General features: G+C 34.9%; 1 protein-coding gene and 1 long non-coding RNA gene across 2 annotated transcripts in view; one reads left to right on the top strand and one right to left on the bottom strand.

The window, feature by feature from the left end:
• Window positions 1-3,045: 3,045 nt before the first annotated feature.
• On the bottom strand, window positions 3,046-3,701 carry LOC141485785 (uncharacterized). The gene is made up of 2 exons (XR_012467453.1): window positions 3,241-3,701; window positions 3,046-3,179 (listed from the first exon to the last, which is right to left on the bottom strand). It is a non-coding gene; the product is annotated as an uncharacterized lncRNA (long non-coding RNA).
• A 14,882-nt stretch (window positions 3,702-18,583) lies between these two features.
• The window catches only part of LOC111517659 (echinoderm microtubule-associated protein-like 2), a 45,139-nt gene continuing 36,560 nt past the window's right edge, over window positions 18,584-27,162 (top strand). The window contains exons 1-2 of the mRNA XM_023173869.2: window positions 18,584-18,868; window positions 20,571-20,726. Coding sequence (XP_023029637.2) covers window positions 18,805-18,868; window positions 20,571-20,726 — 220 coding nt within the window. The 5' untranslated portion in view covers window positions 18,584-18,804. The remainder of the gene's footprint in view (window positions 18,869-20,570; window positions 20,727-27,162) is intronic.

Genomic DNA, 27,162 nt, shown 5'->3' with positions numbered 1-27,162 from the left:
TACTGTCATTATTTAGGATTTCTAAAATATCGTTCATGAAAATAATAAAAATCATGGGACAGGTTACACCTCCCTGTGGAATGCCCACGGTATTTTCTCGAGCCTCTGGATTGAATATTTTTCCGTGTTTTATGATTTTAGTTTTTTGCATACGGTTTGATAAATGTGATTCAAACCACTTCCAGATATTTCCTCTAATTCCATATATATCTAGTTTTGCCAATAAATTTTTATGATTTAGGCAATCATAAGCTTTTGATAGGTCCAAGAAAATTCCTAAGACTATTTCATTATTTTAAAATGACTGAATAATTTTCTAAGTGAACTGAATTATTGCCGTTTCTACTGATCTTTTTTTTTATATATTCATGTTGAGAAGAACTTAACAGGTTGCACTTTTGTATGGGGTGCGACAGGGTGCTATCACTTTTTTTTTAAATAGAAAGGAAAATCTTGTGATATTTCGAATGAAAGGTATTTCAACTCTCTATACACTTCACTTTTTTGAATTTTAGTCACCGGTTGCGGGGTTATTGATGTTTGAATATGAAACTAGGAATGTTGCAACTCCGCCACTGTATCTCAGATTTTTTTTAATAAAGGAAAGAGAAATGAACCACTAACATTTTTTAATTGACAAGTGTTAATTTCGAAGGCATAAAACGATATTATTTCATTTTAACCTCGTTATTATTTGTCTTATATTAAAAAATCTCCTGAGCAATTGTTCAAAATGTCCTCTTTGAACCCCCTGATAATAAAACAGTCCATTTCCGAACTCATTTCCAACATTTTCGAATGTTTCTGGGGTAATGCTGGCGCAAGTTCGATTCAACATAGCACTAAAGGAAAAATTGAGACGAGTCAAATCCGGTGAGCGAGAAGGCCGTTCCAATGAACCGCGCCTACTATTACGCATGACAACCAATCCCTTACAGGCCTAAAAATATGATAGCACACCATCTTGTTGGAAAATAACTGGATTTTAAAATTCACCTTGATTGTTGGCCACAATTTGAATCCGTGAGTGAATCACGTTTTGAAGAATTTCCAAAAATTAATCACCAGTCAGAGTTTCCTCTAGATATATGGGACCAACAATATGATTTTCCGAAATTCCTAGCCATACATTTATTTTCCCAGGAGTTTGAGTGTGCCCTTTCCGAAAAATAAGTGGGTTCATGTCTGATCAATATAGCACATTTTTGCAGTTGACATTTCTGTTTAGGAAAAAATGCATTCGTCACTAAAATATTTTTTATGCAGTTTCTTTTTTTTTCGAGTACAAAATACAAGCACTTCAGAAAAATCCTTAAAGCACTCTTAGAGCGGTGTCTGTGCGAAAGTATCGATTTACATTGGATTTGAATCGCTGGAGATTGAATCCATTTGGAAAAACGTTCTCAAGAAGTTTATTCCACATAAACGCAGTTCTCCAGATGAAATAGTTCTTAAACAGTGAAGTTCGAGGTGTACTTAGTTGAACCTCAAAACGATGAGCAGCCACAGTCCATCACAAATTTGTTGTTTCAGGCTATCAAGGTTGCACATGATATTCGCGACTCCAATCAGGTGGATGACTCTTTTCTGGATGGAATCCAACAACTTCAGGGTATGTTTGGGGGCAGAGCTCCACACATGAGAACAATACTCCAAAGGAGGTATGATCTGAGCTTTATAAAGCATCAAAAGTTGCTGAGGTGTGTACAGTTTTCTGGTTCGGAACAGTGTTCCAAACTTTTGAGAAGCAGCCTTTGCAATTCCAGCGACATGATTGTGCCAAGACATATTGGTATCCATTTTAAACCCAAACAAACTTATCGAAGCAGAAAGCAATCAATGGTTCTGACATTGACTCACTGCATTCTTCTGTCAGAGTCATGTTCATTCAATTCACGTAATATCTTTAGTTTATATGGGTGAAACGTATGTCTTTTGAGGTATTTCTTGACGGTGGTTGTTGAGACATTAATTCCACGAGCAACTATTGTCGTGGACTGCAGGGAGTTATTCATTACAGACGTAACAATTTCTTTCTGTTTCTCGTCTGAGATAGTTTTTTTCCTGCTCCTGTGGATCCAATTCTTCTTTCAGCTCCTCTAGCTTCCAGTTGTTCTAGTTTTTCAACCAATTGCCTGAGATAGATGGATGTCAAGCTAACACAATACTGTTTACCAGGGTAACAGAGTGGATTCTTTTCTCCATAGTCGATCACAAAAAAACCTAAATTGCATTAAAAACAGAAATGCACTTTTTTATCAGATTCATTATTAGTTCAATATTATTTTGTTACACATATTACCTCTTTCTGATATTTTTTATGATGATCGAAGGAAAGTCCACGGCTAATAGAGAATTTCAAAAAAAAGGTAACAAGTTGCTAACGGCAGTCAATATATTGGGAGAGCAGTGGTCGTGGGTTTTTTATTTTGTGGAACAAGCTTTTTTTGGATGGGGCGCCACTTGATTTTTGATTTTGCTAAAATCAAGAAATAAAAATATGCATAGTCAGAAAATTATTTAATAGTTGCTGCAGACTAAACCAAAATATGGTAGACAAAAAGCGGTTATTGTTTACATTACAAAAAGGATGTGATCCAGTAACACAACAACTGAAATAATACGACGCCGCTGCAGCTGCAATAGGATCTTACAAAACAACGTTATAAAGTAAATTCATATGGCTTTCATTACGTCTACACAAAATAATTATTGAAACGTTGGAAATAATTTTTGAAACGTTACATGCATGTAGGCACAAAAAGGAAACACCAGGTATATAGTTGGTTTCCAAAAATAGGTTGTCTGTGTAGTGGAAATCAACTCCGATGTAAAAATTGGAAATTCCTCACCAAATGAGTCCCTTCTTTTCTGGATGTTATCAGCAACAGGCTGTCTGAGAGGTCGAGTAGATTCTGGATGTAGTCTGGAGGGTTAGAAAACGAAACAGTTCAGTTGTCAGGCGATACTATAAATATCCTGGATTCGAAAGATATATGTCGAACTGGAGCAATTCGACTCTTCCTTTTTTTCAAAACTGGTCGACAGCAAAAGACGGTATTTGGGGATCCAAAAGGTTCCAAACCAGAACAAAAACGTTCGAGATGGTTGGACGACCCACGCTTCTTGGAAAATACCAAAGGCTGTACTTGTCTGTAGCTTAATGGAAACCGGCAGATCTACAGAAAGTGATCTCGGTTGTGATATTGGTTCCAGAAATCAAATGGTTAAAAAACTCACCTCCTCTAAGGGAAAGGCTTCCACTAAAATAATGCCCAACACAAAAATGGTAACTGACGTGACACACTCTACTTTCGTTTCTCAACCGTCACCCAAAATCCTTTCAGGTTGACCTCCGACCAGAAGTATTAACACAAACTCGTCCTTTGCGCCGTGACGTACACGTTGACGAAATTTGGTGTACTCCAATGGCAATACTTCTCCTTTGAATGAAGTATTCATTGAGCATTCCTTCTTTTTGAGAATTTTATTTCATTAATAATAATTAGTTTCTTTTTCTCTTCCCCAGACTACATCAACTATGCAATGAAATACAGTGTTATCGAGAAAATAAAATAGCTGATGTTTACTAGATTGGAACTCTGAAATTGTATACATGTATTTTATGATTTCTACAATTAAATGATACATTTCGTAACAAGTGCTTTGGATTGTTGATAAAAGTCAACTTTTCACGTTACACACATTACGAACTAGAAAAACAGTGCAAATTCAAAAACAGTAAAGGTCGTTGTATAGAGCATTCAAATATCTTTCTTTTGGTAGCGAGTGATGTAACACCATATCAAGAAGTACTAAAAATGAATCCTTTTCATACAAATTTTGTTGGAACAATGATAGAAAAAAATATTGATTCATCTGATTATATTTTTTCCATTTGTATTACGTGGAAAACTTCAAAGGTCGATTTTATTACTCGGACAAATGTTAATTGGCATAGCAAATACTTAATTATTATCCAACCTCGCACTGCATAATAAAGTCACCTTTTCACGTCTGCTGCAAGCAAATAATGTAATTTTTGTTCGAAATGTGAGGCCCGACTCAGCCTGGGATACGTATTGAATAATAATAGAAAATTAATACCGAGCTATATTTAGTGATGATAAAAACAAATTTCAATATTGAACATACATGTCTGTGATGTTCATTGCTATCGATTATGACATCATTATTTTATCATCTGTACTTATGAATGCGAAAGTCATTTAAATACACATTCATCTCTGTTTCTCCGTACTGGTAAGTCCTAGGAAGCTAAAATTTGGTATTTAGGTGCTTCTTAGGTCTTGGAGGTGCACTAAGAAAGCATTTTCGAATATTTCAACTGGGGCGCCCTCCGTAGGGGTAAAAAGGGTGCGTTTACATATGAAAATTACATTTTCTTCACTGTTTTATGCTGTATTATGCTAATAAGAATTTTTTTTAAACATTCCAACTCTCCGGGAAAAGGACGTTCATAAAATAAAGTTACCTTTTCATCACTGTTTTCGGAGGCTGAAATTTTGTATGTAGGTTCGTTTTATATTGTAGATGTGCAATAAGAAAGGATTCCTGAATATTACAACGGAAGCTCTTTCCCTGGAGATAAAAGAGGCGAGTTTAAATATGAAAATCACCTTTTCATCACTTTTTCTCCGTACCGCTATATTTTCGGAGGGGGAAATTTTGTAAGTAGGTTCGTTTTATGTTATAGATGTGCAATAGGAAAGGATTTTTGAACCATTCCCACTGGGGTGCCAGCCGTGGGGAAAAAGGGCGTTCATAAAATGAAGTTACCTTTTCATCACTATATCTCCGTACCGCTATATGACCTTGTCATCCTGGCAAGGTCCACGTCGGGAAGGTTAGCTCGTAATATCCTCCAAAGCGCCTTGGACGTTGTTCACAGTTGGTGCCTGAGGGAGCAGATGTCTGTCAACCCCAGCAAAACTGTGTTAATCCCCTTCACCAAGAGAAGGAAATTGGACGATCTAACGCCACTTTCCCTCAATGGTGTGGTCATTCCATTTGGAACGGAGGTGAAATATCTTGGCATTGTCCTTGATAAAAGACTCACCTGGAACGCTCACTTGGAAAAAAAATTTACACAAAGCCAGACTGTCTCTATGGTCATGTAGAAGGTTTTGTAGTAAAACTTGGGGTTTAGGTCCCAAACAAATCCATTGGATTTATGTGATGATTGTCAGACCAATGATCACGTATGGTGCAATTGCTTGGTGGCCGAAGGCTTTACAGAAAATGGCCCAAGCGAAGCTCTCTGGCTTACAGAGACAGGCTTGTCTGGCTATCAGGGGTGCCATCAGTACCACACCGCCAGCGGCCATGGAGATCCTTCTAGATCTACCTCTTCTCCACATTTTTCTGGAGAGAGAGGCTAGATGGAGTGCATATAGACTTGTGTACATTGCCAATTGCACAAATCAATTCAATGCAGAGTGCAACAAACTCTTGGTTGACACTGGAAGTCACAGCATTCTGAAAATGACCTCCAACTAGGAAATGCCTTATAAAGTACTGTTCCCGAGTAGAGAGGACTGAGTCCTCCGGGAGAAGGAAATGTTAAGAGCAGATAGTTGTTGGAGAGATTGAAAGAATCCAACCTCATACGGAAGTCAATAAAAATATTCTCGGACAGTTAAGCGGCGTTGGAAGCTCTTGGTTCCTACCAAACAACGTCTAAATTGGTAGCAGATTGCCAAAAACGACTCTCCTCGATAGGAAGACTTAACAGATTGTCTCTGGTCTGGATTCCTAGCTATACTAACATGGAAGGCAATGAGGCTGCTGCAAAGGAGGGTGCTGCAAGCAGCTTCATCGGACCAGAACCTGTCATTGGCATCGCTTTAGGCTTTACCAAACAAAGATGGAACACCTGGATGGCAAGAAGATTCATGGACTTCTGACAGAATCTTTCAGGATTGGCTCACTCCAAGACGTTCATTATCCCTTCGAGGCTTTATACCAAACAGTTGATGTACTACAGTAGGGATGAGCTATGATGTCTAACAGGCCTTCTTACAGGCCACTGTCATTTGAATCATCATATGCAGATACTCGGACTGTTGGAAGACAGTTTGTCGCCTCTGTTTGAAAAATGATGAAACAGCAGAGCACATACTTTGTGTCTGCCCCGCTGGGGATCGAATCAGGATTTTAGACTTCGGCAGAGCTGTACTCTTACCATCTGACCTGGAAGACCACTCACCATACAAACTAATCGGCTTCGTTGAGAAGCTGGGTTTATTTGGTCGAGTGTGAATAGGTGTGAGCCACAATAAACTCCTACGGGTTGCGGGTCGAATAGACTCACGCGCTTTGGACCTAACCTAACTTAACCTACTCCATGGGTATAGTGTATTACCAAATTCAATAGAAGTCCATTCATCCACATTGGATTCCACTCGGGCCTTTCCAACGTTCTCCGAACCTGTCTATATCTAACAATATTCTCTTATACTTCGATAAAATTATTTCGGCATCGCTCTGGAAACAAATACCTCTGCTCAAATCGAGGACGATAGATGTAAAAATACTGATTAGTACACCGGCGTCATTTTCTAGAATGACAATCCTTCTGCCCTTTTTCATTTTCCGCAGGATTCACGCTTGGCGGCCGCTTCCGCCGCACCACCGACAACAGACGTAAGACGAAACAAAAACACCTGCTCAAAGGTCCTTTTGTCTGCGCCAAGCTCGCCGGTATCTGATATACTCGATGCACTTGAAGAATCGAAAACAGCAACCGAGTAATTGAAAGTCATTCTTTGTCGAGGAACGAGCCATGACCCACACTACAATACGAACCGGTAAATGCGTATTTAAGATAAGGTACGGCCATAGTCAGAAACTCTGCCTTGTTTTAATGATAGCCAACCAGTGATGCTCCTGAGTTGAAATTATTGTATTGTATTGTATTATTGTATTGTATTTTCAATAAATTAATGGATGTAGCCGTTACTACATGGTAGGAAATCATAATGAAGAAAAGAGAATTGAAACTTTATATGTTTTTTACCATTTTTATTTGTAACTAACGTTACTGCAGTTTCGGCCTATAATAACATTTCCAGTTTAATGTATGACTTTGAAAATGTCCTTATAGGACAAAACTGCAGTAACGTTAGTTACCAATAAAAGTAGTAAAAAACATAGAAAGTTTCATTTTTCTTTTCTTCATTATGAACTCTTTTTCATACCAGATTTAGATATAGGTACTAGATTACTATATTTTTTTAGTTGTAGCATTTGTGACGTCAGTAAGCCAGTAACGTTATGTAAAAATTGACCTTAAGTTGAATGGAAAACTCAATCTTTTGAAATCTATTCAGAACATTCCTGAAAATAAAACATACATAACGAAAATACATTCTCCAACGAAAAGAAACATTCTTTTACTTCATTCACTTATATTCACGTATGAGTTAGAAAATAAAAGACAACTTCCATTTCTTGACGTTTTGGTAATGAGGAGCCAATATGGAGGGCTAAAATACGATGTATTTAGAAAAGAAACAAGCTAGTACAGGTGTATTTCTGACAGTTCACATCACTGTGGACAGCACAAACGTGCTGAGCTGAATTTTCTAGTGCATTCTCTTTTGACTTTTCCTCTCATACATGAGAGGTTCACAAAAGAAAAACGTACAATACAGGAAATAGCAGCCACTAACGGTTTCTTGAGGGTATTGTAGATGATATAATAAAGAAGAAGTTTAGGTTAAGAATGAACGAAAACTCGACTTTAAAAAATACAAAAACCAAGATGAATATATCTCAGTTCCATACCACCGATACACGAAGAACTATGGAAAGATTTTCAAGGAACTAGGTATGAAGGTGGTTTTTAGAACAAGTCATACTACAGAGCCTTTTAGGAAACCCAAAAGACAAAGTCGAGAATTCGGAAAAGTCTGGAATTTACGAAATTAAATGTAAGGACTGCGATGCAAAATATTATGGACAGACAAAAAGATCTATTAAAATAAGATATAAGGAACACTTAACACACTTAACATATGGAAGATATGAAAAATCAGCAGTCGCCCAACATATTTTACAACAAAACCATTCCGTAGAATTCAGTTCATTAATATTAGTTAGACAAGTTAACAACAACAGACATCTAGATGCCTATGAGAGTGTAGAAACAAGTGAACATATGGACACATTGTAAAATTAATTTAAGACTAGTAGGTAAGGCACTATAGTGAAATTAATTGTATATAGCTTATAATATTTTATTTATTAGATTTACCTGACTATTACATAAGGACACATTGTAAAATTAATTTAAGACTAGTAGATAAGGCAATATTGTGAAATTAATTTTATATAGTTTATAATATTTCAATTATTAGATTTACCTGACTATTACATAAGGACAAGACTAGTAGATACGGCAATAATGTGAAATTAATTCGACACTCAAGACGCAGGTACCTAGAACAGGTACCTATGGTATAAATAAGGATAACTTTGTAAGTATGATTTGTATGATCTTCCTCTTGAAGATGATCACTAGGTGATCGAAACACGTATTGAGATGTTGATGTTTGGTGTTGGGAGAAAACTCTAGTAATATTCATTACTATACCAAAGCTTCCAAACAGTGCATCGCAAGTACACATTCTTATACAAATAAAAAATAAGTACTCGAACAAGAATTCAAAAAAAAAAAATAAATAGGTCTTTGCATAAAAAATTAAATATTCATTGACAGTGTAACTATTTTGGGTGGAAATAAACCTTTTTCAATTGTTCATTTCTATGGTCTGCATATTCGGTATATTCTTCTACAATTTTTGTATTACAAATATACAATTATTGTATTTTTGATTAACGGAAAAACAGATTTTTCTTTAAACATGTTTGCCGACACATACTTTTTGGTGGAACAGTAAATTTGCTGTGCATTCTTAATAAAAGCCTTCAAGGGTTCATTTCCTACAATTGATATAGGTTTCCACTGAAAAATGCACAAGTAACCTGTCTAAATTAACTGACTTTGCTAAGATGGCTGGAAGAGTCGATGTTTCAATATTTTTGATGGACCCCTCATCAGCATCACCAACACGCCTTCTCCTAGTCTTCTAATAGATCAGCATTTCCTTTTCTCTACAAAAGTATAATTAATAGTTTATTGTTTGAAGCATAGAATGTCTGCGATATTTCATTAGTTTTGAAATCGAAATATTTTTTTTTATTTTGTTTGGAATCTTAATTATATCTACTTTTAAATAGTTCAAAAAGTTGGTTGTAGCATTCAAACTTCCTTTCATGTTTCAAGTTACATTCTACAGGTGATATTTATCTCGTATTCACACAAATTTCACCAATATCATAGATAGTAACCATTCTGTATACTTTGAAGAAGATATTATATTTGAACAAGAAAGTACTCTTCCACATTATTCAGAAAATGTGCTTGATTATTTGCTGGATAGAACGAAGAGGTGCATCAAAGTGGCCTCGTCAGTCACCCGACTTAATGCCGTCAGATTTTTTTATAGGGGCACATAAAAACTAATTGTTTCGCATTCCATTTGACGTATTGAAAGATCTGTTTAAATCAATCTTAAAAAAGTTGTTGTTAGCATTTCAAATCGAAATATCTCCTGAATGAGAGATCAGATTTTCGAAAATCCAGCAGCTATGAATAGGGAGTGGAAAGCCATTTTGTACTGTTTGAAGGTGATTGACAATGTTTCATGATAAATTTCATTAGTTCGGACATTGGACAATGGACATTAGTTCCGTTGTCTAATAATATAAAAAATGATTTGAAACCCTTAAAAGAACCAATGCAAATTAAAAAAGAATAACTGAAAGTAAAAATTATGTTGAGCAAAAAAACCCTGTAATGAAATTACATTGAAATAAAATACAAGTAAAAAATTGAACAATTAAACAAAAAAAATTAGTATAATATAATATAAAAAAATAATTTTTTATTTTTTGTTTAATTGTTCTATTTTTTACTCGTTATTTTATTTTACTGTAATTTTATTTCAAGGTTTTTTTGCTCAATATAATTGTTACTTTTTTACTATTTAATAATTACTATTTTTTAATTTGTATTGGTTCTTTTAGGAATTTTAAATCATTTTATGTATTATTAGACAACGGAAGTCCGAACTAATGAAATCCATTTTGTGATGGTTACCTACTAGGTCGAAACGATGCTCCCCTCAGAAACAGAATGAAGTGTTTTTTTATTTTTACGAAAAGTTTTTTCTCTGACGGTTTTGCCTTGTGGTACGTTTTCGATGGTCCAGTCTGCAATTTCTGCATATTCAAAATGAGAAAAGTTTTTGGTTAGGTACTCCCTACTTTGAAATCTTTATGATTGCCTCCTAGAGAAACCAGACAACTTCTTATGCATACAGGGTGTTTATTAAACATGTGTCAAAAGTTTAAGAGACTATTCCTTTGGATATTTTGTCCTTCGATGATTTTTGATAACATGTAATGTTTCTCAATTTACAAGATCTATTGAAAATGACTACCACCCGCTCTGATGCAAGAATCAAATCTCCTCCTCATCGACTCCCGATTTCTTTGCCTAGTTGCTGCTAGGATCGTTTCTGATAGCGTTACACCCAGCAAATTGAATGTCTGCAGCCGTTTGTAGTAATCGGAATGTTGTTGATAGGTACCAACGGAATTGTTAGATTTTTTATTACTTGGTAGGTCCAGTGTAGTACGCTATACTTTTATTTCGGCTACGTTATTAATTTTAAAATTATCAAAATTGTTATTGTCGAATTTTTTTTTCGCCCCGTATCTTATAAACAAAGCGGTCTATCAAAAATCATCTAAGGACAAAATATCCTTAGAATAGTCTAGGGAATAGTTCCTTGAATTTTTGCCGCATGTTTAATGAACATCCTGTAGAGCTCTTCTGTTTAGTTAAGAATAAAGTCACATAGTTTTACAAAAACAGTCGAGTCTCTTTGTTTATGTTCAACTTGTGCGATATTTTATTGTTTCACAGAACTCAAGGCATATACCTATATCATTTGTAGAACAGGACATCTATTTTGCCTCGAAATAAATTGAAAGCCGGAAGGAGAGCCACATGCTACCTCATATCCTCCTTTTGAACGTGATGAATTACGAAATGATCGAAACAATAGAGAATGCTGATTTAGTGGAATAAATTTCGCACTTTGATTCATCAGTTCGGAAACCTATTGTCTCTCGAAATATTTGCATTTTGGCGTCATTTCTTTTGTTGAAATGTATCGCTCTTTGTTGAACAAAAATCTTAAGGAATGTTGGCAAACTACTGAACAAAAAAGAAGAAAAGATTATTCAAATTGTTTTAAACGAATTGATTCTTATGTACAGAGAAATGTTTCTCCAGACGAATTTGAGAACTATATTAAGAGTAGTACCGAATATATTTACTTTAAATTTTTTTATCATTGGTAGGCGGTTATAGTCTGTCCAGAAATGAGAGAAACTACAGCAGTAGATCTATATATATTAGAGACATAGGCGTACTGCATACAAATCATTTACTGTCAATGAATTGAATAGATGAATATACAAAATTTATTCGTGAAAAATCTCATTCATAACAAACAAAATAACACATCAACTACGATAAATGTGAATATATGTCCAGTAGTAACCAAGACTTTCTCCAACAAAAAAATAAGTAGTTGGAGGCGATTGGAAAAACATTGTTTTTTGAAGGCGGTATAAATAGATATTTCTTTGAATTTTACCGTCAACAGACACCCTGCACCCATCAATAGGACAGACTTGGCTTTTTCCCTAGGAAGAGAATATAACATTATTTTCTGTTGGGAGTTAAGGCAGTGGTAGGGGTTAGCAGTTTACTTCGAGAGCGCATTGAATAAAAAGCTATACAACATGGACGCTAGTTGTTCGAGAACCGTGTAGTGTCTGTCGGCATTAAATATAAATGAAAAAAAATTGTTATGAATTCAATATTCGCCCGAAATGAAAAGTAAGAAGGAAGTAGTGCAAAAATGCGCGAGTATCACAGGTTTCAATAGATCGCCAATTTTTAGAATTCTTAAGGAACTCAAGGAAAACGACAGCTTTTTGGAGCCGAAAGTATCCACTGGCAGAAAATGTTTGGTTATCGAGAAGTCAAGAATTTTATTAGAACAGTACACTCTTTTTATATAAAAACCGAAATACCTACATTAAATGAAGTTTTGTCAGTTGTTCGTGAAGACAGTTTTTTTTATACATATAATAAGAACTAGATTATGGAAGATAGTACAAGAGCTGAACTTCACTTTTGGAAAACAAGATAGAATAAGCGTGTTAATAGATAAATAAGAGATTGTAGAATGGAGAAGAAACTATTTAAGAAAAATAAAGAAAGCGAGAACACTGGGTACTAATTTTTATTTAAAAAAAAATGGGTCAATGTCATACCGTTTCCAAGGTTTGACAAGACCAGAACATCAATACCCTAAAGTGTGTCTCTCCGTACAGCCACACTATTCTACTTCTTGAAAATGGCTTCAAAGTCGAAGCCGAAACGTCGAACAATGTAAAACTTTGAGCGTGGTTCAACCCGGAATTCAGATGTTCAAATTTGTAACTGCGGAAACCCATTCTATTTGTATACTTATATCTGGTGACGTTTCGAAGACTTCATCCATCTTCATTATCAAACCTACAATCCATTTGATATCATCAGTGTCAATAATAATAACATAAAATTGATGTACATCAAAAGACGAATTATAAGTGAAAATTATAATGTTTTGATTTAAATAGGTTGGATGAAGAAAATTCAAGTTACTGACAAATTCCCCTTTTTTTTCAAAAATATCATTTATCAAATGCAGTTTTTTTTGCCCTTTCTATATTTGTATTTATTTTTAAATTTAATATTCTTATTATTTTATAGATCTGTTGAAGGTAACAATCCTGAATAAAAAACTATTTCAAATAAAAATTATCCTTCTCAAAATAAAATATTGAAACAAAATTAGTTTTCACGATATTCCAATTATTTTCGCATCATACAGAATATATCATTGGAATATATATATATATATATATATATATATATATATATATATATATATATATATATATATATATATATATATATATATTTATACCCCCAGTTCGACGCCTATTGATATGTAATATGATAAACAGTGTCGACCGGCTCTTTTAAAGTTCTTTGTGGCAAGTCACTATTTTAATGGCTCCTTAGCGGCGTCCTCAAGGGGCACAGCGGGTAGAAATATCTCAGTGACTTTGTAGATGAATGGGGAATGTTCCTCAATTTGGGTTATTACAGTAAATGCAAGTTTGAACAAAATAAAGTTGAGTTCAATTCATGAGTTTTTCAAATTCACTTCGAAAAGTATTCAAATTGATGTTTCAAATGTTGGGTTTTAATTTTCAAAGGGATTTGTTTCTAATTCACATATTGGCAACAGCGCCTATATCAAGTTGAAATAATTTATACGTACCTAGATATTCTACTTTAAAAAAGAAAATTATCTTTATAAATCAACAATTAAGGCAAAATATTAATTATAGTTCAATACCACCCCCACAAGCCACATAAACAACAGTTGTTTTGTTATTTATTTACATAGAGGAAGATAGGTTAGGTGCACAAAATGTCATATGTCACAGAATGTCTCGGAACTCGGAACATAAGTAAACAGAACAGCACGCCTCTAAAATATGTCATCTTTGTTTGTCTGATACAGGTAACAGATTCATTGTCCTTTATTAGCTATAACCGATGTTGCCAAATGGTGAAATAGAAACGAATCCTTTTAAATGTTGAATGCATTACTTCATTCCTCTTCTTTAAGTGTTTAAAATGCGTCAGGAGGAAATTCGTCAGGAGGAACATTTCCCTCTTGCTTGAGACAACTATGTTACTTTCTTTGATGTACCGGCATGTTTGTATTCTTGAAATTATTTCACTTCCAGTTAATACCGAATGGACTTTAGATTGATACCCAATGCCTGCGAAGTTCCATCCCCGACTGTTATCCATAACTGTCATGGTCATTTTAACTTCATCGGATTATGAATTACACCATTTCCTGACATGCCAGGTTAGTTGAAATTCAGTGAATATCTTGGTATGAAACTAGGTTCTTTTGTTCAGTCCAGCGTGTCTTTCCATTCAGATGTCTTTAGTTTTATAGCATTTTAATAACCCCCCTTTCTTCGGTACGTAACTTCTTGAACGACAATCCGTTATTTCTTTGTCACGTAACCTCCATGTAGTAGCAGGAAAGTACACATTCTCTGAACTTCAAAGTAAACCGTTTTTTATAGATAGGGGTTGTAATTGAGTTTTGAAAAAATATTGTATATGACAATATTTTATTAAATGTATAATTTTTTCAGGTATTTATTAATATTTACAGTTACCAATGCCAAATATTTGCGAAACCTTCAACTATCCAAACGGACGGGTGTCATTTCCCAAATGTTTTTCAGTGATACCTCTCTATCCAACTCTGCTTTTACTCAAAAATTCACCTTATCAATAAAGTAAATGCTGGAAATATCGACCAACGTTCATGAAATAATACAGGTGTTCCACTGATTCAGCTGAAGAGCGATACGCTTTAGTTTTTGTGTGTCCACAAAAAAATCTGAAGGACTTGAATCGGCTGATGAGGTGGCCACTGAATTAAAATCTTCGTATTATCCATCGCACTTGAAACATATTTATGTACTTACAAACATTTTTTGAGTAATGTAGAAGAGCACACTCTTGTTGAAACACTATTTCTTCTTCAGTGTATGCAGGATTATTTTTTATGAAACTTATTAGTAAGAGCTGAGTCAATAGGATTTTGGAATGAAAAGATAACCTGTTTGTTCAGGAAAAACTGAATTTTCATGTTTCTCAAAAAATATGTATCCATTCAACAATTTTTATTTTGACTCCTTCAAAGTGGTCCCCCTCAGATATAATGCACTTTTTGTTATGTCCTTGAGCTATCTCAGCGATTCGGTTTTTATCTCCTCAATCGTCCCAAAATGTCGTCCTTTCATGGATCTTTTCAATCTTGGGAACAGGAAAAAGTCGTAGGGGGTCAAATCTGGTGAATACGGTGGTCGAGGTATGATTAAGGTGTTGTTTTTGGCCAAAAAGCAATGACGAGTGAGCAAAATGTCGTCCCTTCATGGATCTTTTCAATCTTGGGAATAGGAAAAAGTCGTAGGGGGTCAAATCTGGTGAAGACGGTGGCCGAGGTATGATTACGGTGTTGTTTTTGGCCAAAAAGCAATGACGAGTGAGCAGGTGATTTATGGTGATGCAAACGCCATTAATCGTTTTTCCACAAACTGGACGTTTTCTTCGTATTGCTTTTTGCAAGCAGCGCATAACTTCCAGATAAATCTTCTTATTAACCGTACGACTATGTAGCAAGAATTCCTATCTTTTATTTTCTAATACTACGTAGCCAAGATCTCATTCTGTGTCTCTTCTTATTATCACTCACCATAAATAAAAACGTTAACGACCACTAACTGTTCAACCATAAACCAGTGAGTAAATAAAACAGCATGGTTATAATATACAAAAACAGCCTTATGAGTAAAGATTAGTTGAAAAATAAATCGACGTTTGACATTAATCCCATATTATCTTCGTTCATTATTAATGTTATTTTGTTCTTGTGACCATAATAATAATTTTATTATTAAAGCTTGAAATATCTTTTATTTTTTGATATTACGAACCTAAGCTCTCAGTCTCTGTTTTTTTATTATCACTCACCGTGAATAAAAACATCAGAGACCACCAACTTTTCAACCATGAACCAGTGACGTTAGATTGAGTAAATAAATAAGCATGGTCATGACATACAAGAACAGCCTTATAAGTAAAGAATAGTCGGAAAATATAAAGGGACGTTTGACGTTTTTCCCTTATTTTTTTCGTTTGTTATTGCTATTCTTTTTTCTTGTGTTAATAATAATACTGTTATTATTTAAGTTCAAAGAATCTTTCATTTCCGAATACTTCGAATCTGAGCTCTCCTCATTCTCTGTTTTTATTATCATCACTCACCATAAATAAAAACATCAACATCTCCAACTTTTCAACCATAAACTAGTAATGTTGGACTCAGTAAATAAATCAGCGTGGCCATGATATCGAACGTGCCTTCTGGGTTTATTTCCCCTAAATTATTGATTATATCTCGCGTACAAAGGACGGTGGCGCTACAGCTGTTTCCTACTCACCCCGATCAATCTCCAGTATTCCCGCGAAAACATTTCGTGACGCCGTGATATTTTTTCTCAGTGCTACAACGAAAAAAAACGTGATATTTTCCGGATCTGGCAGAAGTCGATCTTCAAGTGGTTGTCGATGGTTGACTTGAAGTGAAAAATAGCTCCAGAATTAGGTTTCGAAACGTTGACTTTGATTTTACAACTAGTGACATACATAACCTTTTTGAAACACTTTAGAGAAATTTCGAAATAAAGTAAAAGTAATTTATTTCAATACCATGATGAAAATGTGTACGAGTATTTCGTTGAAAATGATATTCTTGATAGCATAATAATATTGCTGATACAACTGATTTGTAGCCGTATTCGAGTTCGCTATTTGAACGGTTTCCGAAGTGTCTAATGTGATCACACGGTTGAGACTTGAAAAATTTTCCGTGAGTCTCAATAATATCAATAATCGAAAATGAAATACTTCCCTCCGTGACCGAGACAAATAATTCAGGATTGTGGTTTGATCCAGAACTCCGTTTCACCAAACATGTCAGCTATCTGAACCAAACTTCTTATAACGTTCTCAAGCAGCTGTTTCCAAATCATGACTTACACTATGCGAGTCACTGATCATGTCAAAAATGTCTCATTGCGACAGTATTTATGGACCTGCTTTAGGACAATCGGATGCTTTTTGACAACAACGTATTCAGAATAGCTGTCTACGTTTCTCGTTTGGTATCCGGAAATATGAACATACTACCATGGGATGGTTAAGAGTTGAGAAAGTTAGAACACTGTATCTATTCACCAACACACATAAAGTTTTGATATCTCGTCAATTTGATTACTTACTGAAGAATATTAGAACCTTCTCAACAATTAATAGTTTCTCCACACGGAACAGTTCAGTTTCAGTCATCCCCATAAACAAATCTTCCATCTTCACCTGCTGCTTCTCGTATAATACACCCAAACATTATAATCAACTACCTTGTGAGATGTTTTCATTGTCTCTGGTCTGGATTCCTGGCCATACTGACCTGGAAGACAATGAGGCTGCTAACTCCCTTGCAAAGGAGGGTGCTGCAAGCAGCTTCATCGGACCATAACCTGTCTTTGGCATCGCTTTAGGCTTTGCCAAACAAAGACTGAACACCTGGATGGCAAGAAGATTTATGAACTTCTGGCAGAATCTTCCAGGATTTGCTCACTCCAAGGCGTTCATTCACCTTTCGGAGCTTGATTCCAAACAGTTGTTGGACCACAGTAGGGATGAACTACCATGCAGAGACTCGGACTTTAGGAAGACAGTGTGTGTCGCATCTGTTTGGAAAATGATGAAACAGCAGAGCACATACTTTGTGCCTGCCCCGCTGGAGACCAAATCAGGTATTTAGAGTTCGGCAGAGCCGTACTCTTACCATCTGACTTGAAAGATCACTCACCATACAAACTAATCGGCTTCGTCAAGAAGCTGGGTTCATACGGTCGAGTTTGAATAGGCGTGAGCCACAATAAACCCTCACGGGTTGCGTTCGAGGGTCGAATAGACCCACTGACTTTGGACTTAACCTAACCCTGTGAGTTTCGTTCTTACACAATTGAGAACTTGGAAAGAAGACAGAAGACTTACTCAACTGTCTAGTTTATTGTCCATCCCCGACTTTGGCAATACAAAAAGGATTTTGTTAATGTTATTTGATTATTGTTTTTCCTAGGTTGACTTGAAAGACAACTTTGGTTCATACTCCTCCTTTACCTTTATACCTTTCACCTTTATACTAAAAGATGCTTTCTTTGTGTCTATGTTTAAATTTTACCTTTTTATGGTGAATAAAAGATGTATTATTATTATTATTATTATCAGCTGGTCCACTATTTTGAACCATCCTAGAATCGTTCGAACTAAAAACCCGAATAGGCTTTTGTCAAAGAGTACATATAAGTTTGTAAGAGACATTAACATGTAAATGTCAAAAACTGATTAGTTTTGAAAACCATGGATCTAGACATTTTTTGTTTTTACTCATTGAACAGGATGCTGTTAAAGCATTTATAAACAATTGTTGATTATTATTTAAAGGTTCCATTAGTTCCATTGATTCACTGGATATCGATATTCGGGATAACCTTTGAAAATAAATTCAAACGTCGAAAAACAGAGATGCTTCAGAAACTATCTCGCTTATACTGTTATTGTCGATTATATTTGCGGTGTAATCAAAACTAATCTGGTCAGCAAACATTTTAATGTGAACAGAACGCTAAATTACCACATCTGCTTTTTACATCACACATAACTAGATACATCGCACTTCGTTTTCGTTCTGTATAAGGTTGTAATAACGATTCAATTACAAAACTGCAACTAGCTAATTAGTGACTATTCCAGTTGTTTCAAAAGTAAAACCACTTTCGTTGACGACATTCTAATACATTGATCTTTGTCGCTCGAGTTTCTTTTCTGTTAATGGACTCGGTAAAAGTGAAAATTGATTTCATTAAAGGATTGAAGGATCATGTTATAGTATCAAGTGAAGTTTAAACGAAAACATTCTGATGTGTTGCTCGTTTAAGGGCGATGTGACAATCGCTCAAAAGATAAGGAGTGCAATAGGGACAGGTAGATTGTTTGATTTATTTTTGCCAACAGTGATGGTTCAATGATGCAATAATTACAGGATCACGTTCGATTACGTTTCGAATGTATTCAAATTTTTCCTCAGAACTCGAAAAAGAGTTTCTTCATGTTGGAAATATAACTATTTCAAAAACATCAAACATATTAGATACATAATAAAACTAAAAAAAACACTAAAATAATACAATTTTGGGTACAACACTACACAAATACACGAAAAAGCGTTATTTCTTTATTTTTATTCGAAAAGTGGCAATGAGACAGTATTTTTCTTTTTCAAATTTTTTTATTTTCCAATGCTGACCCTCCTTATCTTGGACACACATTATAGAATAAAACGATAAGATCCATAAAAAAATCAATGAAGAGATAAAAGTGTTGAAACAAATCTCCACACGATTTTTCATACTCTGTTCACTCGAACTAGGATTAAAATCATAAATGTACACATTGAACTCCTCATAACGGCTCTCCATGAACATTTGAGATAAATGTTAGAGGTTGGAATTTCCATTGTCAAGAGAAAATAATATTGAAAATTAAAGCAATATATGAATGATAATTTGTGTAGTAAATATAATATAATATATCTATCTATACATTAAATTCTCGTGTCGGTGCCATACCCTCAATTTTTACCCTTCTATCCCCATCCCCTATTTTTTGATAGCCATTTTAGTAATCTATTCATTTTAAACCCTGATCATAGATCAGTTATTTTCGTCAGGGGTCTACCGGTGTCACTTCTTACTCAGTAAACAGCACGGAGTAGGGATGAAAACGAAGCCAGTTTCCTGTCTCTCTCAGACAATAAGCCTTCTCTCACTGCCAACACATTTTTTGGCCACTATTATTGTATATTCAATAGAGTTTTTGAACTCATTGAATTTTCCAGGCATGCCACCGCATAATTCGCAACTGAAGATTGGTTCCACCACAGCTGTGCAACGGCACGCGATTAGTCATTAAAAAATAATGAAAAACGTTGTCGAAGCCAACATTTCAAATGCGAGTTCCGAGGCGAAAATATATCAATACCATGAATCCCTAGTAAACCTACAGATGTGCCAATTCATTTTAGACGTGTGCAATTTCCAAATAGATTGGCATTTGCAATCCCAAGGCCAAACAATATCCGTCTGTGGCTTGGATTTGAACACATCATGTTTTTCACAAGGAAAATTTTACGTGGCATGCTTTCGAGTGGGCAAACCATCCAGTTTGTGTGATAGAAATAATGTATGTGGCAAAACAAAGTTTGCGAGTCAGCTAGTAATATAATATAATTTGAAATTCAATTGAATTGAAAAATCGGTCAAATCTCAATAATATACAAACAAAAATACAAATTGAAAAAGAATAATCTATCATCTGTCCAATAATATTGCAAGGATATTCAGATTTATTCATTAAGAATATAAAAATTACTTTTTGTGATATACGTGATTACTATTAGTTAATCTTCAGTCCAATCATAAATGCCTAGTAAGAGCTATTTATTATTTGAAAAACTCCAAAAAACAATTTAGCCAAAAAAGTCAACCCCCCCCTATTTTTGTTATAGGATCAATTTATTGTTTGTTTTACTTTATCATGAAACAGGATAACAGGAATAAACCAATCGGTATCACTTCTGTGCCTTAAATAACTTGAACCATATTTTGTGAAATAAATTTTACATAAGTATATCAAAAAAGTAACTATTTGAGTGAAAATAAATTAGTGCATTTGACTATGAGTGATAGTGCGGATGAGCTGTCAAGATCGGAGGAACTTTCAAGCAACAAAAGTGCTAAAGATTTTGGAAGTCAAGTATTCAGTGATACATATAATGCCTGGCGTAAGTAGATGGTTATCAATTAAAAGGGATATATTTTAAGGCGAGAATAATTTTTGCGAAAGAAAGGTTTTGGTTTTCTGCTTCTTCATCTTTATATAAAAAACTGTGAGAATCTTCCAACGAAAAGAAGAAAGCAAATTATTCCAAATAAATACAAAGATGTGTAGATCATACAAAGAAGTAACTTTCAGACACAAACTGAAAGAAAACCCCTCTCGAAACTGTTACTTTCATATAAACATTGAATTATACGAAAAAAAATAAAACTTTCGAAACAACTACTTTTATATAAACATTAAATTATACAAAAAACACATTTCCTATTTAGTTTATGCTAAAAACATTCGTTTTGGAATTGAATCAGATATCATTAATAGGAATGCTACACAATATAGTTTATGGAACATGAAACACTGTCATCCTCAATGGCGGATATCGATGTTTCGGAATCAGACACTTGTCTTATTGCTTCTTCAGCACCAATCTGGATAACATTATAAGATAAAGCACTCATTTCATTCCTAAACTTACGACCCAATTCTTATAAAATATTATTACTTCCATGACTTCTAAATACATATGAATACACAAACACCAAGAGAAATTCAACAAAAAGGAAGAGAGAACATATCTACCAAAGATCTGGCACAAAGTATTGAAAAGCGTCAAAACAAAGTCAAGTCACCCAAATCGCGCGGAATGTTCGCGCGACCCCGCCATTACCGCGGAAAATCAGCTTCAGTTTCAGTTGATACGTCAAGAACAGTACTTCGACTACGCAACTGAAGGTGACTGCCGCAGTTGCAGTTGAAACGTTTGGGAATTGTGACCAAAAAAGACCACGGCAAAACCCGGAAACCCACCAAAACATGTACACCAGCCGTTAAAGCCTACATTCCTATATCAACCTACTACTTATTAAAGTAATTAAAATATATTAGGAACTAGTTCTATATAGAGAAGAAGGCAGTCATATTTGAATCCGCCAGTCCGCCACTGGTTAATGGTGATAATTTTTTTGGTTGAAAATAAGTAACGAAAGATATACATATCTCCTTAATGCTTATAAGTATTCGTTTATTCCATAGAATTAATTCAATTGCAACGGATGCTCCTGGAGTCGTAGTTCACGACCTTGACATCATTATTATGTGAAGCGAAATTTGATTAATCGACTCAATTCGATTTTGAAATGAATTCGTTTGGTTCAGTGAATTCTTCGACAAAAATGTGAAATTCTTGTGTTTCGAAGCTCAGCATCGCTCAGAAATGAGTCTTTATAAAACTGCCATTCAAAATACCCACTTTATAAATGTTTACAGTAAGTTTATGAATATTACTTTCTAGAAAATAGTTATTGATTACTGAAGTTATTTACAATTCTATGTAGAAGCAGTCTAAATGGGGATCTGCTATGTATCTATCGATCTGTTTGACTTTCAATTTCAAAATCCTGTGACAGATTTTTTGGACTTTGATTATTTTATTGGCTCATTGGCTCATTCTATTTACTGAATGACATATTACGTCACATATCATAGGTTAACACATTCAAAACTTCATAAATCATAACATTAAAGTGACTTTCATAATGTGAAATTTCAAGTGAATAAAATTTGTCATATTAGTTAGATGTTCCAGAGGACTTCCCAGATACCAAGACCTTTCAAAAGCAAGTATCCTTTCATTGACAGTAAGTTACACACCAACATTTTTTAAAGGTTCTATTGGCATATTCCCCCTTTAAATGGTGGGATGGAAAATAACTATGTTCTCTGTTTTGTGTTGGAAAACCATATTGAAACTAATTAATACAGTTTATTGTGTGATTTTCACTATAAAGAGTTTTACAAAAACCGCGACACGTGTTTCGCTACACAATAGCTTCCTCAAGCGTAAACTAAATGTTACTTCTAAATTACATATTATACTCTAACGCTAACCTATTACCTACTCGTGTGCCTTCGTTCTAATGAATGAATCTACCTGTAAAGGTCAGGTATGAATTCATTAACTATATCAATACATTTTTCGAAAGTACCGTAAATATAGGTACTTAACTTTTTTACGTGGAAATGAATATATTCAATAATGGTGAATTATTCAATTCAGTTTGATCGTTCAAGATATATTGAGAGTGTTTGAATTCGTTTATTTCCTTACTCTCCAATAGGTTAAGTTTCAAACCTTTCTTCTGGAAATGGAGGGGCTTGTATTCATGGTTGAACTCATATCCCTCTATGATTAAATGAGTGGCATATGTGGAATTCATTTTTCTTTTCTGAAAATTATTTTTGTGTGCCTTTATGCGGGCTTTGAATGTTCTTCCAGTTTGACCTATATTAAACATCGGACATTACCCACGTGATCATTTATACACTCTCGATTTTTCCGAAACTGACCTTTTATCTTTGTTATTTAATCTGCATGCCTAAGTTGTTGTTGGTTTTGAAAGCAATATTCACTCTCACCTTTGTTTTGCAGAAAATCTGAAATATTTGTAGTGGGTTGACCGTAGTAGGTTAAGGTTCTATACCTTTTATCCTCTTTTTTTCGAAATGCGGGTAAACTTCCTTCAAAGCTTGGGTGTATAACTTTTTTGATAATAATGAATTTCAGACTGATATCATAATCATTGTTGACGGCTATTTGTTTTATTACGTTCAGTTCTTTATTAAAATTCGCCTCTGACAAGGGCACATTTATAAGTCTGTGGATCATACTGTTGAAAGCTGCTACTTTGTGCTGATACAGTAGACCAATTATGAATGATAGTATCTGTATGTGCCGGTTTACGATAAATTGAAAAATTATGTTTGTTAACTTTTGTTATTGTCAAGTCCATTTCTATCTCCATTGAGAATGTGATAGAAGGGCGGAGAGAATTGATGAAATTCAAAAACTAAGTCAACTGTCTGTTCGTTCCTGTGAAACAATATTGTTGAAATTTTGTGGGGGAACATATTCATTAGTATATTTGGTACGGTCTGCTTCATATATGGCCACCAAACATTAGATAGGTATCTTACCATAGGTTCTAACACTATCATGTTTCTCTACAGTAGTGGTAGATTCCATACAGTTGGACTGTATGGAATCTACCACTGTATGGAATGTACCACTGTATGGAACTGCTTTATTTTCACCTCTTTTTCGTTTACGTTCGTTCATTTTCTTTACTGGAGTTATGATCAAAAACGAAACTTCTATAACATACCTAGGGGTTGAAATTGATAGACCCCGTAGAAGGGATGTTCATATTAATAAAGTAATCAAAAAATTTTTATCAAAGTAATCAAAGAACTTTAAATTTTTTATTACGCCCTGGTGGAATCTCACATCTAATATGGCTTATCGGCTTGGGGTGGTGTGTACAGCTGTTATAACGAACCTCTAAACATAATTCAGAAATACATATTTTCTCAACATAATTCAGAGCAGAGACTATATTCAATGTAACATCCATTTGAGATATAAATAAGCTATACTTTCACATGGTTCTTTCTTTGCAACGTAAAAATAAAAGTCAATTATTATTCTCCATGAAACATGATCATCATACAAGTTTGTAATAGAGAAAACTGCTAAAGCAGTAGGCAAAATATCATTTTACTTCACTGTTCCCAAACTCTATTCACATGTTCCTCAATCTATCAGTAATATTAATCATATTTATTTACTTTAAAATTAATCTGTGGCTTAAAACTCTATCCAGAAGTAACAGTCAAAAACTCAATAATAGGGGAGAGTTGGATAATATCGCGCGGCCGATAATTCCGCGCATCAGCATATGTCAAAAAATATCCAATAGTGCGATTCAGAGCGCAAACATCGAAGTCCGACACAAGGGACCAAGATTAGATCCTGGCAGGACTCCTCTAGTGGCTAAGTATATATTCGAAGAGAAGCCATGGTAAAATACATATTGATTGCGTTCGCGAAGACAAGATTCCAAAAGTTGGCAATAAACTTTATTGAAAACCATGCAAAAGAAATTACCGAATGAGTAACCTACGGCTGATCCTATCGAATGCTTGCCCCCTACACTCTAACGATTCACACAAATATTGATCAAAAACAGCTGGATTTACTACGCTATACCGTGTATAGCGACCTCCCATGCTCCTCACGGGTGTAGTGCTGATACTGAATATGAATTCACACACCGGAAATTCAAGGGCATGGAGTAAAAGTGATGAAAAGGAAACTTCATTCTATGAACGCGCCTTTTTCCTGGTGGCTAGCTGTCCAGTTGGAATATTCAAAAATTCTTTCTTATTGCATATTTACAATATAAAACGAAACCACATACAAAATTTCAGCCCTCGAAAATATAGCGGTACGGGGAAACTTTTATGAACGCTCCATTTACCCCGCGGCTGGCTTCCCATCTGTATCTGTTGAGTAGGGATGGTGAGTGTAGACCGACAGCACTTAGGGCACATGTGGCCCATTGTACATCCTCCAAAAAAGTTGTCCTCCTCGGTCATCGTCCATTCTGTCCTTTCCAGGAAGAAGGACAGGTCACTAAGGGACATCTCCTTTATATCGGCAGGTGATGGCCAAGACTCGCCGAACACACACTCTCTTTGGCAACTTCGAGGTGTCTCACGGCGGACTTCGTGAAGGTTTTGGAAGGTGCAGCGACATTACTGTTGTTGCGCGGCTTCTTCAACCTTCTTGGGATTCCCTCCGTTGAGGTGCTCAAGTAAGGGCGCTTTCGTGCAGGGGCAGCCAATACAATACAATACTTCATTTTTCCTGAGACTTTTTTACAAGCATGGAAATCGTCATACACACAGTAAAGATCAAGTGATAAAATATGGAACATACATAAAAACAAATTAAATAAATCAATAGTAGATGTAGGAGATAATTATATGAAACAATTAAAAAAAAACATAGTATGAACAGAATATTAACAAGCAAACAATCGTGATGTCAAGCAGCCAAATCAGTTTGAAAATATTCATCAAGTGAATAAAAGGCATTTTTGTAGATAATATTTTTTATCGCTATTTTTGAAATTAATGGTATTTGAAATTTTCTTAATGAACGTTGGAAGATTAAATATTTTTATAGACATAACATGAGGTCCGTTTGATAGAGATGTTAATTTGTGTACAGGAACTATCAGATTATAATTTTGCCTGAGAGTATAACCAGCAGCTATGCGGATAGTATCCCTTTGTTGAAACTCATGGTAATGATTCTTAATGTAAGTGACACAATTTAAAATATACATGGATATCACAGTTAAAATTTGTAACTCAGTAAATGACTGCTTACAAGAATCACCATATTTTTTAAAACACATGGTTCTTAGTATCTTTTTTTGAGCAATCAACAGATCATTCAATTTGCTGCTGTTACCGTAGCAGACTAAGCAATAATTTAGACTTGAGTGAACATAGGCATAGTAGTAACTTAATAAAATATTTATAGGGACAGAATTTCTGAGATTCCAAGTGACGAAACAATGCTTGGATAATTTTATAGAAATAGAGTCAATATGATCATTCCAGGATAATTGGGAGTTAATGTTCAACCCTAAGAATTTGACTGATTTTTTCTGCACAATAGATTTAGTATTAGCTCTAACTAATATACTGCAGTTCATTTCTCTAAGCGAGAAAACAATGGTATTAGATTTATTGCTATTTAGTACGAGGCCGTTTCTGGCGCAGTAATCCAGCATATTAGCAACTGCAATATCTTTCTGGTCAGATAACCCTTCACAAGAAGAAAAACTCAATAAGAAGGACGTATCATCAGCAAACTGTACAGTACAATGTTGTTGATTAATGTTAGAGATGTCGTTGACGAATAAGAGAAAGGGGGTAGGACCCAGGACACTACCTTGGAGAACACCTGTTAATATGTTACGATTTTCAGAATGATATATTCCAGATTTGAGCCTAACCTTAACAGATTGTGATCTGCCAGTCAGATAAGTCTTATTCCATTTTAGACTTTGGCCGCGAATTCCATTATCATGAGGTTTATCGAGGAGAAGTTGATGGTTGATGGTATCAAATGCACGTGACAAATCAAATAGAATACTGATCGATTTTTCGCCATTTTCAAATTTGGATAAAACATGATTGACCAAAGAAAGAGTAGTATCTTGGGTGGATAAACCAGATTGGAATCCATATTGGCTCTTTGCGAGTAGGTTATACTTTTTACAGAAGGATACAAGTCTGATGAGATAGGATTTTTCGAAAATTTTTGAAAATGAAGACAGGAATGCAATACCTCTGTAGTTGGAGATCAAGTGCTTATCATTTTCCTTGTGAACAGGAACAACAATAGCATGTTTAAGACACGAGGGAAATGAACCCTCAAGGAAAGAGAGATTAAGTAGGTTGTAAGTGGTTCAATGATTAGTTCAGCAACATACAACAATACTCTACCTGGTAATTCATCAATGTCA

This window comes from Leptinotarsa decemlineata, unplaced genomic scaffold (assembly GCF_025532065.1).
Source record: "Leptinotarsa decemlineata unplaced genomic scaffold, Ldec_3_MD MMD2_tig00026336_RagTag_RagTag, whole genome shotgun sequence".
Lineage (NCBI taxonomy): Eukaryota > Metazoa > Arthropoda > Insecta > Coleoptera > Chrysomelidae > Leptinotarsa > Leptinotarsa decemlineata.
The sequence above is the reverse complement of the archived record's forward strand: the minus strand, read 5'-3'. Positions and strand labels throughout refer to the sequence as shown.